The sequence below is a fragment of the Phalaenopsis equestris genome, unplaced genomic scaffold (genome assembly GCF_001263595.1).
Source record: "Phalaenopsis equestris unplaced genomic scaffold, ASM126359v1 Scaffold000090, whole genome shotgun sequence".
NCBI lineage: Eukaryota > Viridiplantae > Streptophyta > Magnoliopsida > Asparagales > Orchidaceae > Phalaenopsis > Phalaenopsis equestris.
This window is the reverse complement of record NW_018164532.1, coordinates 1,026,385-1,039,522: the sequence shown is the minus strand read 5'-3', so window position 1 is coordinate 1,039,522 and position 13,138 is coordinate 1,026,385. Positions and strand designations below refer to the sequence as shown.

Here is a 13,138-nt window from a genome sequence, read left to right as displayed (position 1 = left end):
AGAGATTGTCCAAAGCTCAAGAAGTGGACTAGGGAAAAAGGTGATGCATCATCCAAGTCTATAAATGTGGTGCAGAGTGACAAATTAGATTGCAGTGATGATGATATGCTTTCAGTTTCATCAACTCAGTTCTTTGATGCATGAATTCTTGATTCAGGATGCTCTTATCGCATAACACCTAACAGAAAGTGGTTTATTTCATACAGGTTAATTAATTCTGGCTCAGTCTATTTAGATGATGATAAATATTGCAATATTTTTGGTATTAGGGAAGTCAGAATTAAAATGCATAATGCACTGTTAGAACATTATGAGAGGTCAGACATATTATGGATTTGAAGAAGAATTTAATTTCTTTGGGCACTTTACGTATAAATGGTTTTATTTCTAAGGCAGATAAGGATAAGGAAACCATCATAATTGTTAAATGTGCACTGACTGTGATGAAATGAAAGTTAACTACATGTAATATTTATAAACTATTGAAGAGTACAACTGTAGGTGGAGTTCACTCTATTGAATCATACGATGAAAATGCAACAGATTGTTTACCAAGCCATGTACTATCAACAAGTTCTTATATCGCTTGAACTTGTTGAATGTTTGCAATTGTTAGACGGCATGATGGCCCAACCTACATTGGTGCATAAAAAACTCCACGATATATTTCTCTTAAGGGGCTGAATATTAGCCAAGGTGGAGATTTGTTAGGTATGGCTTATATACCATAAATGGGACAGATGCTCGAGCTGAGCGGAGCCAACGAACGGAGTGGAGCGAAAGGATATGTTCAATTGGGGGAGTTTCATTATGTGGGTTGAGGGTGCGGGACAATACCCCGCGATTTGGTAAATGGGTAATTTAAATAATTACATATTATTTTATAGGGTTATATATATGTCATGTTTGTAACCCTAGGTGAGGAAGATTCCAAATCTTGTATTTTGTACTCTTTTCTGAATATTGAAAAGAAAGTCACCGCTCTGCTGCCAAAGGCGTAGACATCTTTACCGAACCTTGTAAATCTCTGTGTGTTCTTTTGGATTTGTGTCGATTCATGTTTTTCTTAGCCATATTTCTCAACACCTTCCATGCTCCACTGATGGATAGTATGGACTTTGTTTAGAAATGAGGGTATACTATGAGCATGTCGCACAACGAGTTTTACTGGGAGTACGTTAGCCTACACGAACGTTGATCCTGTGTAACATTGCTAGTCATGCTCCATTGATGCCGACCGTCAACTTGTTCTGGAATACATAATTGAGGTTAATATGATTTTGAGTGATATCACTCACATATGAGCTTAGCAAGAGCCATACAAAATGAAAAGGTGACATGCTATAGACTCACAATTCAAAGTAGTCTCGAGGAAGGATTTGCTCGTTGCGCCCATGTCAGCGAGCCCATAATCAGATTGCGTGAGGTCCCGGAGGATCCTCAAAACTCAGGGTCATCCAAAAAATGAATGTATTCATTAGCATCACATCTGACCTGGCCGAACATGTTGTTGATGGCCGCTTTATCGCATGGAATTGGCTATCCTCGAACAAAACCTTATTGTCTAAGGCATCTTTGGCAAATGCCATAAAGTTTCAGACAATAGGAAATACAACAGTATCAGGTTCAACGACGAAGGACTCCCAAACTTGTTGTCGTAGGCTTCTCGATAAGGGAAAAGTCCTATTATGGAATGAGCTTACGGGAGGCCACTATTGTATCTCTCATTTGGTGCTACGTTCACGAAACACCCTAGCTTTCAAGCTCCTTATCTTTGCTAAACATTGCCCCATGTCAATGGAGGACTTCTAGAGACATTTTGAATAAAAAACAAAAATTTTATAGAAACCTAGGTGCAACGAGATTTTTTACGGCACCCAAGCCCCGTATTTATAAACAGTGTGTTGTTGTGGAGCTAGGACACAACCATAGGATGTTGACCTAATAACTATAATGGTTCATTTAATTACTCATTTGTTGTGAACAACCACCATCAATGTGTGAGGTTAACCAAAGTATTGATTTGATAAAATTAAAATTTGAGCGAGAGATATGTAAATAACAATGTTTCAAATGTCATGTATATAGAAAGCTCATAGAATATTTAAATGATATAAATTTAAAAATTAATGTTTAAGTTCTCAGTATAGAAATACAAAAGATTTAGATGGTATGTAAGCGAATGCCCCAACATTCCATCTTTGAATCGAATCATTGACGAAGAAATGACAGTTTGAAAGTTGAAACCTATAGTACCTCCAACTCGGAATTAAGCTGTGGAGAGGAGGAATCGACGTAGGCAAGAGGGGAAGACAGCGAAACGGGAAGAAATCCTCACCCCTCTCTCCCTCTCTCCCTCTCGATCTCGACCAGAAACGGGAAGAAATCCTCACCCCTCTCTCCCTCTCGATCTCGACCACCTTTCCTTCTCTTCTCCCCTTTCTCCGCTGAGCTCCATCTCCGAATCAAGGGAAAATTGAGTCATATATCGGAGGTAATTGTGGGAAAAACCCTAAACCCTAATACGAGGCCATGAACGGCAATATGAACCCTCCGCAGCCGAGGAAGAACGGCCTCGCCACACGCCGTGGAGCTTCGGCGGCGAAGAAGGCCACGCCATCCGAGAATAGTGGTGGCACGACGCCTGCTAATGGGAGCATATCCAAGCCCTCTTCCCCCAATCAAACCACGTGAGAATCTTGCCTAATGAGATCTCTTCTGTTCTTTCTTACTCATAGTTTTCTTTTGCTTTTACTGAACTCATTGATTTCGAACAGTAATGAGAGGACGGTGAAGAAGCTCAGGCTTTCGAAAGCGCTTACGATACCAGAGGGAACGACGGTCTCCGATGCTTGCCGGAGAATGGCTGCTCGGCGGGTCGATGCTGTTCTTCTCACTGATGCGAATGGGCTTCTATCCGGAATCGTCACCGATAAGGTGGCCATCTGCTACCGCTGTTTATTTTTGTCGTTTTCATTTAACTGCGGTCCAATATTCTCTGTGGCGTTTACATGGACAGGACATTTCTACGAGGGTCATTGCAGATGGATTGAGGCCAGATCAGATTGTTGTTTCGAAGATTATGACTAGAAATCCTACTTTTGTGATGGCGGACACCCTGGCAATCGAAGCATTGCAGAAGATGATCCAAGGTTAGTTTATAAACTATTATTCATTTATTTATGTTACTTTTATTAATATTTGCTTGAGTTTTTCGGGTGCTGGTTATGTTTTTTCAGTTGCCAGTCTGCATAATGCACATGCAACAGTTGTTTTACATTGATTTTCTCCTATCAGTATGCTACGTCAAAACCATTCTCATGCAGCTCTGAATTTGATTTTGGATTATTGAGATAAAGTCAACTAAAAATAGGGGGTGCAGAAAAGATTGATGTTTGCAAAACAGTATTGTTTACCTTTTTAAGTACTAAATTTACCGAGTTATAACAAGAATTTTAACCTTATCATCTTATAAGCAAGTCAAACATTATGGACCAACTTGATTTACGCTAAGCTGATGTGCATAAATGTATGCTTATTTATCATTAATGACCTTTTTTATACTATAAAAATGGTGGATAATGCATGTTTTATGTTCCCTGATACTTAAAAGCCATTCCATCATGAAATTTGCAAACCTTTTGTCATGAAATCGAGGTCTTCATTCGTAAATTTGTCAGTACATTTGATCGCCATCGGTGTAGCTTGTTGTTATGCTGGCTTATGCTCATATTAATAATTAAATAACTAAATTGAGCTTTTAGTTCTACTCGAACAAGATTGAACCTGTTCTTGTCCATGTTGTTTACCCGCTTAACTAAAGGAACTGTAAAAAACTGAAGTTTTTTTTTGTGTAATTTTAGCATCATAATGGAATTCATTTTATGGTTGTTTATTGGACATTTTCTAATGACCATTTACAGAATCCATTCCCTTCTGGATTTGTGTACTATTTTTTTTATGAAGTTGAAATGAAAAAGATTTTGGGGTACAAAATTCATTTATGGTGACAAATGTTTAATGGTTTTTCGAAGTTATTTAATTTGTAATAGCATTGTCTTCTTAATTTTTTTTTTACTAATGTTACTTAGCCTGTTGACTATTATTTAATTTTACTTCCTGCAGGAAAATTTAGGCATCTTCCTGTTGTTGAAAATAGCGAAGTTATTGCCATGCTAGACATCACAAAATGTCTGTATGATGCTATATCAAGAATGGAAAAGGCTGCTGAGCAGGGTAGTGCCATAGCTGCTGCTGTGGAAGGGGTAGAGCGCCAGTGGGGCAGCAATTTTTCAGGCTCGTGCCCCTTAACTGTTTCTTTTATATCCATACCCTAGTATGTAAGTGATACTGTTCTAATATTTCTAGAAGGTATTTGCAAAGTGGATTTTATGTGATACTGTTCTAACAAGATATCTAAGGCAACAAAATATAACGTTTTAAACAATACATTATTTGAGTTAAATAAAGTCCTAGTATCTTGAAGAATTGTTATGTGTGTTAAAAAGTGAGCATGTGTCGGCCTTTATTTATTTTTTTTGAAAGGATATGATTTTTGTAAATATGAACATAGTTTTAATATAAATATGTGATTTTTAATTTTGAAAGTAATATTTTAATTTTTGAAATAGATGAGACCGAACAAGTCTCACATTTTGGATAGTTTGGATGAATAAGCACGATATCACAAGTAATACACTTATCCCGAAGGATAAACATATCACTCGTAGTAGACTCAATCACCTAAACTAAATAATTTGTGACATCCGTTTGGTCTGCGAAATATTTTGTATGAGGCCAACAAATTCCTCTACCTAATATGAGGAGTAGATAGATTTTATTTTACCTGGGTTCCAAGTTCCCTATAGAGGCAAACCCTTATAGTTAATTACATCTTAAATGACCGGGGTCACTTAAAAAACTCTCGATTAAGATCAGTGGTTTTACCTTCCAGATTTCAAAGTTTAGGTTTCCAAGATTGAACATGGGAAAATCAAATGGGAATGACCCAAATAGAAACAGTTATTTTTAAGAATCCAAATGAATGAAGAGTAAGGAATATCACAGATCCATGAAGAATCCCAATGACCTCCCAAATATCCTATTGTTTGACTTTATATCTTTGAAATGATGTTGTTTAATGTTTAATCCTGCAATTTATTTAGAATTTAGGACTTATATTTGCACAATATTCGATCGTGCAAATGACCTAAAAAGATAAGAGGATTTACACCATACCGTACAGTAACCTCGGAATTCTAAAGTGTTAGGACAACAGAGTTGTGCAAAAGCCTAAAAGTGATATGTGAGGGTTTACGCTGCGCTAGCCTAAAGGTGATATGGGTTGTTATTTAAACTAAGAAAAGTGATTAGTGATGTGAATTTGTGCTCTTCTGAGTGTCATCGTCGTGCTGCCCACAGTGTTCGCTCCAAGCTCCTCATCGTAACACTTTCGAGTTTGATATTAGTTATTATTGATATTAGTTTTAAAGGGTACATGTAATCATTAGGTTTTCCTACACTAAGGTATAATGTGTAACAGAACAATAAAACATGCAGTATAACAATAAAAAAATAGTAGAATGTGCGACATAAAAGAGAAAGATTAGTACCATATGTTTTGAAGTAAAATGCTGTAATGTAAATCAAACATTTATATTCTGTATATTTGGGAGACCTGTTGCTCCTTTAAGCTAACTATTATTCACTTTATAAACAAAAGAAACATTGTCTGGAAAACTTGAGAAAATCGATAAATGACTCACAACGGAAAACTCGGTAAAAATTGACAAACGACTCACGACGGAAAACTCCTAAAAATCGACAAATGACAATTCCAAGAAAATTATCAAAATCTCGGGAAGATCCCGGAAAAGGGACCACGAGTGCTTGCCCAAAAATTCTAATAAATATACAAAAAATTCGAAAAGAGGAGACCACAAGCATTCGGGTCGGAGCTAGGCTCAAATATAATATATTTGCACTCGATGGACGTCGAAGGCTACTATCGGTCACCCAGATGTATAGAGCTCGTCACTCAACTAGAAGGGTGTCCTACTAAATCTAAGTTAGGAGGGTGCTCCTTAGCCCGGTATCGGTAATCAACAAGTGGACAACCAAGTTGTAACACATTTAAAATTTATATTTTAGCATACACATGGATTTCAGGCATACAAAAAGGAAGTTGTATCAATTTTATAGTGAAAATATTTTTATAAATATTGTATCTATTCTTATCAGTTTTAAAGATCGCGTCGTGGGGCGTATGACCGCCGACAACCTAAGAAGGTACGGGTCCCCCGCTAGTCTTGTGTCGGTGAATGATATTATCATCCTATGGTTCATCGGACCCCATGGATTGTGTCCTGATGTCGTAGGATGAAATATCATTCCGCTCTACTACTGACGTACCTTTGTCATCATCGTCCTAAGTCCCAAAACAAGACCGACCTACTTGCGACCTTGTTTGACGGTTTCTTATATTGCAAAAGGCTATATATGGGCACTTATGTGTCAGACATAAGCACCGAAAATAAACTAAGAAGCAAGGAAAAAAAAAGAATAAAAATGGGAATGAGGGAGAGGAGGAGCTGATCCACCCAAAAGATTGAAAGGATGAATGGTGAATCAACCCTCAAAACCGTGACGAAAGATCTGAAAAAGAGAGCCCAAGATCTTTGAATCAATCCAAGAAGGATATCATTTTCTCAAATTTTATAAATGGATCAACAAAAAAAGGTATTCTTTCCAAATCTTGTTTCTAACAGATCGAAACGGGCTCAAATCAATGTGACAATTGTATAAACAACTCCACCACTGCCTATATATTCACACACCCAAGCCTAAATTCGAATGCGGCATTTATATTATCCAAATTTTAATGTCAAGCCTCCAAGTCCTCCCCAAACGATAATCTTATGAATTTTTCAAATCTTTCATAAATCCGATTCATATCAACTTTATGATTTCCCGAAATGAAGTTTTAAGAGTCTTTCATATTTCACAAAATAAAGGTGAATAATCCATAGAGGGCAACCTTCTGGACTTCCAAAAATCCTGCTAGTATCAAGTTCGTTCAATTCCACCCCTCATGAAAAGCTTTTCACAATTGTATAAGTGCAACACCAATTTAGAGAATATAGAAGTGCTCACAGTCAGGGCAAAATGAGTCTGAATAATTCTCAACAGGCTCACGGATAGGGACAAGAAAGAAGATAGGGGCTCACGGGTAAGGCCAAGAAAATGGACAGTCGGACCTCATAACAAGCCCATAGGCAGAAGCCAGAAAAAGCAGAACCAAGCTCCAATATAAGCCCACGGTTTAGGACAGGAAATATGACAAAAGTTCAGGGGTAGGGGCAGCAAGGAAAAGTCACCACAACATTGTTATTATGCTCTTTTATCATACATAAAAGAGTGAATGGACAAGCTCCCGTAAACTATCGAGATTGAAGTCATTTTTATCAAACAAGACATAATAACGAGTTGATCAACTTACATCAAACATTCCAACATAGAAGCATACATTGAAATCATAATTTATGGGATGACAAACTTCATTATCAATAACAATCCCAGGAGGAACGTTATATGAAGAACTTCCAACTAAACCGAGCCTAGCTAGGTGGGACAAAAACAGAGTGACAACTTAAGCAAGCTGAACCAAACAAAAAAGACAAAACAGGGAGCCGTAAAAGGTAAACCGAGCCCAGCAAGAAGAGTAAGACAAGGAACCATAACAGGCACACCTGAGCCCAACAAGAAGGACATCATAAATAGAATTCCAGCCAATATCGCATCCAACATATGGAATAAAATGAAACACAATTTGAGCTCAAATAAACCCATAAAAAGGGGCCAATGACAGATATACCTCTGAGCTGAACTGAGCACAGATTTCAGAACAAATTGAGTCTAATTAAATGGGAAAACAGAGAAATAACATTTTCAATCAAAATCCAACCCAGAAATAGCTAAAATCGTACCCAATACATGGGAAAAATAAGAGAAGAATTTCCAACAATAATCCATCTCCAAAGGGCTAAAACTGAATTCCACAAATAGGCCAAAACAAATAAAAAATATTTCCAGCAAAGATCCAACTCTAAAGAGCTAAAACAGAACCTATCCATATGGGGAAAACAAGGCAAAATTTCCAGCTAACATTTAATCCAAAAGAAGCTAAATTCGAGCCCACCAAATGGGCCAAAACAGAGCCACAAAGAATCATGTTCCACAAAACCTTAGAACCCAAAATTTGCATCTAGCATATACTTCGAACAGGGATAGGTAACAGGAAACAGAGAAACACAAGTTGGTCCCTAAAACCAACATCCGAAAGCATCGAAACGAATTCCAGCATATATTTGAACAGGAGTAACAACAACAAAGAATTTCAACATTATATTTCTAGCATATATTCCAAATAAGCAACTATCATCTCATGGCAACAATTGAAATTTTCCAAAATTTTATCTATCATGCATTTTGAGCAGAATAGAGAGAAAGTATCCATATTATGCTCCATTTTTTTTACTATTTCTAGAAACTATTCATGCTTAGATCTCAAAACAGGTCTAAACTTTACTTCCACATGCTTTAGAAGAGAAAAGAAACACTTTCAGGTGCAAATCCGAATGATGCATATTAGAGGGAAGAAAATAAATAATTCTTAATGCATTTAAGAAAAATGCTTCCTGTAGAAATTTTTCTCCTAAAACCTTTGAGGAAGCAACGACCCACAAACACCCTAGCACACAAGAACCTAGCCGATAAGGAAATTCGGCAGAGCCTCTTCTCCTAAAAGCCTCAAACAACAACTAGTGAAAACCTCAGCCTTTCTTTCTCTCAAAAAATTTTTAACAACCCAAAACAGTACTTTAGGAAGCTTTTTAATAGGCAGAAATGAGAGGGGACAACCACATTTACCACCATTTTGTGGTCAAATCAAGTGACAAAGAAAGAATCACCACAATAAAGGAGACGGTAAAGCCTCGAGAAGGAGAAGGGTCGGCCAGCCCGACCCTTGCAATTGGAGAGCCGAAAGGTCGAGCGACCATGCAAAGAAGGAGAAGAGTCGAAAGGGAGAGGATCGCCGCGTGGATGAGCCGCAGGATCTAGGGCACGAAAGGGAGAGGGCGAGCCGAACACCTGACCGAGCCACAAGAATCGAATGAAGAGTTGTGTGCGGGAAAAGGGGAAATATGGTTTAGGGTTATAATTAATATTATATAAGATTTTCGTAGGGCTTGAGATCCTATTGGAAACTTCTCCTTGAGTCTCCACATGATAGCCCTTAACCACTCGACCATACGACGATGGTTTTGAGATCATCAGTGCGAGACATCACAAGAGAAATAGGAAGTGGTTGGAATATCTAAAGGGGTTAGTTCAGCTCTGGTTTTCTAAGATAGTCAATAAGAACCCCCATAGCTAGATCCTAGGATCCTAAGAAAAAGAGTAATGACCTCAAAATGAGGTCAACAACATGCTAATTTAGATCAATTGATTCAATTTCTAGGAATTATTTCTAGAATAGAATATTAATTTATTTGTCCAAAAGAAGGTTTGAAATTTACATCTGGTAGATGGTGTAATTATATTGTATTGAGATGATACTACCTTATTTACTTGCCAAATTTGCTCATTTATGTCTTCTTTGAGTATGGAAAATGACAATATTCTTTTCGCTTTTTGAATGGGTCACTCAAAGCTTGCTTGAGGAAATACATGCATCAATTAGGCTAAGGGTCTGTTTGGGGCAGCTGTAGCTTATTGAATAATCTGTTGATAAGCTAGGTGTGGTGATTATTATAAATTTTTTATTTTTTTTGAAAAGTCAGACCGCTTCCAGAAAGCTGCCACCGCACCTGTGTGAAAATGTTGTTTTCAACGTTTTGAAAATGCATGAGCTGTCAAAACGCAGTTTACCCAAACATACCATTTTCAAAACGTCACTGCACCAAATAAGCTGCCCCAAACGAACCCTAAATGTGCTATCCTTGATCTTTTTATTCCAAGTTATTTTTTCATTGATGTAAGCCACCCTAGCCTAGTGGTTGAGTGCTTTATTTTTCAACCAAGTGGTCCTGAGTTCATGGGTTTGCATATGCGATGTGTGTGCATTTGAGTATTTTAAAAAAATAAAAAGTTGTTTTTAATTGTCTAGAAATGGAAAGCATGCATTTTGCTTTTGTGAATGAATTTGTTGGATGTCATGATGAGTATATACTTTAGGCTAAACATTAGCTTTCTGAATCATGACATCCATTTGTTACGTGCTTTTGTTTTGTTTTGTAAGTTAACTTAGGATGATTATTTTTTGGATGACAACTAAATCTTAATCGATACTTTTAATATGGTTAACAATACCATGCATTTTATTTGGGAATATTGACATACATACAACTCATTTCCAATGTATTTACATATCTAACACCTAAACTTAAATTTTTACATGTAAGTTGTTGTGAAAAAACGAAGACAATAAAGTGAAAAATAGAACGAGAAAAATTGCACTCAGAATAAACACCAGAGCGACACACAGATTTACGTGGTTCGACAAATTTGCCTACGTCCACGGAGTTGCAGAAGATTTTATTTCTTCGAGGAATTACACCGTCGAGCGCTTCAACTTTTACAAGAAAATTTATATTTTCTTCTCTCCCTTCCTCTCTCTCTTTCTCTTCCTCTATTTCTCTCTTAGAGGACTTGACTTGGCCTTGTTTGGCTTAGTTTGGCTTAGTTTGACTTGACTTGTTTATGACAATCCATAAGAGGCTATTTATAGAAACCAAGAGAACGGTAGGTAGGGGCAGTTGAGCGGTAGGTAGGAGGCAGCTGAGCGGTAGGTGGGATGTGGTAAGTGAGCGGTAGATGAGAAAGTATGTGAGTGGTAGGTGAGATTCTTAATTAGGAAGCTAATTAAATTGCGGTGGACCGGACCTCCACATTACCCAAAAATTCTTCCACTTGGAGGCTAAGACACAGTCTGCATCACCTACTGGCTGCATCATTTACTAACGATACCAACATTTTCCTCAAACACGATATCCTCTACCTCTGCAACTCAAATCTCTCGTCTCATGCCAGAAAACCAGCTGAATTCGAGCACAACTTCAGCTTCTCACACGTAACACTCTCAGTTGACATATCACCGTCAACGTAGCCTTGTACCACTAAGTTCTTTCCTGAGTTACTTCTGTATCTGTTTACAACTCCCACTACATGAGCAATATCCTGCTCGTGCTGAAAGCCCTTTTCAACAAGCTCAACCTTGTACCTCTTACTATCACCAAACGCAATATTCACCCGACACACCCCCTTGTTCTGCAATGTCTTCTTTCTTGGTAAAAGTTCTGTCAGCTTCCAAGTCTGATTTCCTGCAGGGAATCCGTCTCCTCCTTCTTGGTCAGCTCTTACTTGCTCGAATTCTCATATTGCAAGATTTCTTCATAGCTCTGTTGTTCTCCACCATTGATCTGTACAAGGTCTGGTTTTCCTGCCTCTGACGCTCTGTCACTTTTCAGGAAATTGACCTTTTTCTGCTTCCCCAAAATGCACATCTGACTAATGTGTCCTCCTAATGTGGCCTCGTCTGAGTAAATTTGTAGTCATATATAGTGTGTCAGTTTTTTGCCCCGAGTCAGTACTAATGCTCCTTTGGTAACCTTCTAGATGCTATTTGAGAACACTACCGAATAACCACCCTCATTGAGCTGTCCAATAGAGATGAGGTTTTTCTTCAACTCAGGAACATGTTTCACTTTTTGCAAAGTCCATTTACTCTTACTAGGGCGTGCAATATCAACGTCTGTCATTCCTACCACATCTAGATCTTTTTCATCAGTTAGATATACATTTTCAAAGTTACCTACAACATAATTTCGCATTAACTCCCGGCGGGAAGATGTATGGAAGGAAGCCCCTAAATCCAATATCCAGTCATCAATAAAACTGTGAACTGCCAGCAATAGCGCATCTTATATTTCTTCAGTTACAATATTAGCTTCATCATTCTCCTTATTCTTAGAATTCTTGCAGTTCCTTTTTATGTGACCAGTCTTGCCACAATTCCAGCAGGTTGCTTGCTGACCAGCCTTTGATTTTGATCTTACTCTGTTTGAGTTTCTGTCATGTGATCTCCCTCTGAAATCAACATTTAACGCCGAACTTGAACACGAGGCCTCGCCAGAATTCTTCATGCGCACATCCTCAACCAAAATCAAATCACGAATATCATCATATTTTTTTTCATCTTAGTTTCCCCTGAAAACCTGCAACCCGCCATCCTCATAACTTCCCAGCTATGTGACAATGAAGCCGACGAAGCCAACAATATCAGTGCATGTATCTCATCATCAAAATCAATTTCAACAGACGACAATTGATTTGTGATAGTATTGAAATCATTCAGATGTAGAGCAACAAACACACATTCCACCATCTTCAAGTTCTTTTTCATCAAGTGCACCTTGTTATTCGCCGATGGTTTTTCATACATATCTGATAAAGCCGCCATGAGATCTGCAGTAGTCCTCTCCTTGATGACGTTGTGAGCAACCGATCTCGACGGGGTTAATCGAATAACCCCCAGAACATGTCGATCTAACAAATTTCATTCCGCCTCGTTCATCTTTTCTGGTCGTTTTTCCAGTAACGAAAGATGAAGTTTCTTCTCATAGAGGTGGTGTTCTATCCGCATCCTTCAGCAAACAAAATCTGTGTCATTGAACTTCTCGATCCCCGACGTCATCACTTTGTCTCCGCCCATCATTTTTCCTTAGATTCGAATAAAAGCTCCGATATCAGTTGTTGTGAAAAAACGACAACAATAAAGTGAAAAATTGAACGAGAAAAATTGCACTCAGAAAAAACACCCGAGCGACACACAGATTGATGTGGTTCGACAAATTTGCCTACGTCCACGGAGCTGCAGAGGATTTTATTTCTTCGAGGAATTACATCTTCGAGCGCATCTGTTGAGTGTCTCGACGTTTACAAGAAAATCTCTACCATTCCTCTCTCTTTCTCTCTCTTTTTCTCTTTCTCTTAGTCTCTTAGAGGACTTGACTTGACCTTGTTTGGCTTGTTTTGACTTCATAAGAGACTATTTATGTTTATGACATAAGCCACCTTC

General features: G+C 38.0%; 1 protein-coding gene across 1 annotated transcript in view; it reads left to right on the top strand.

Moving 5' to 3' along the window:
* Nucleotides 1-2,393: 2,393 nt before the first annotated feature.
* The window catches only part of LOC110020074 (CBS domain-containing protein CBSCBSPB3-like), a 19,869-nt gene continuing 9,124 nt past the window's right edge, over nucleotides 2,394-13,138 (top strand). Inside the window, exons 1-4 of the mRNA XM_020718045.1 lie at nucleotides 2,394-2,690; nucleotides 2,778-2,937; nucleotides 3,020-3,152; nucleotides 4,126-4,296. Of these exons, the coding sequence (XP_020573704.1) occupies nucleotides 2,533-2,690; nucleotides 2,778-2,937; nucleotides 3,020-3,152; nucleotides 4,126-4,296 (622 nt within the window). The 5' untranslated portion in view covers nucleotides 2,394-2,532. The remainder of the gene's footprint in view (nucleotides 2,691-2,777; nucleotides 2,938-3,019; nucleotides 3,153-4,125; nucleotides 4,297-13,138) is intronic.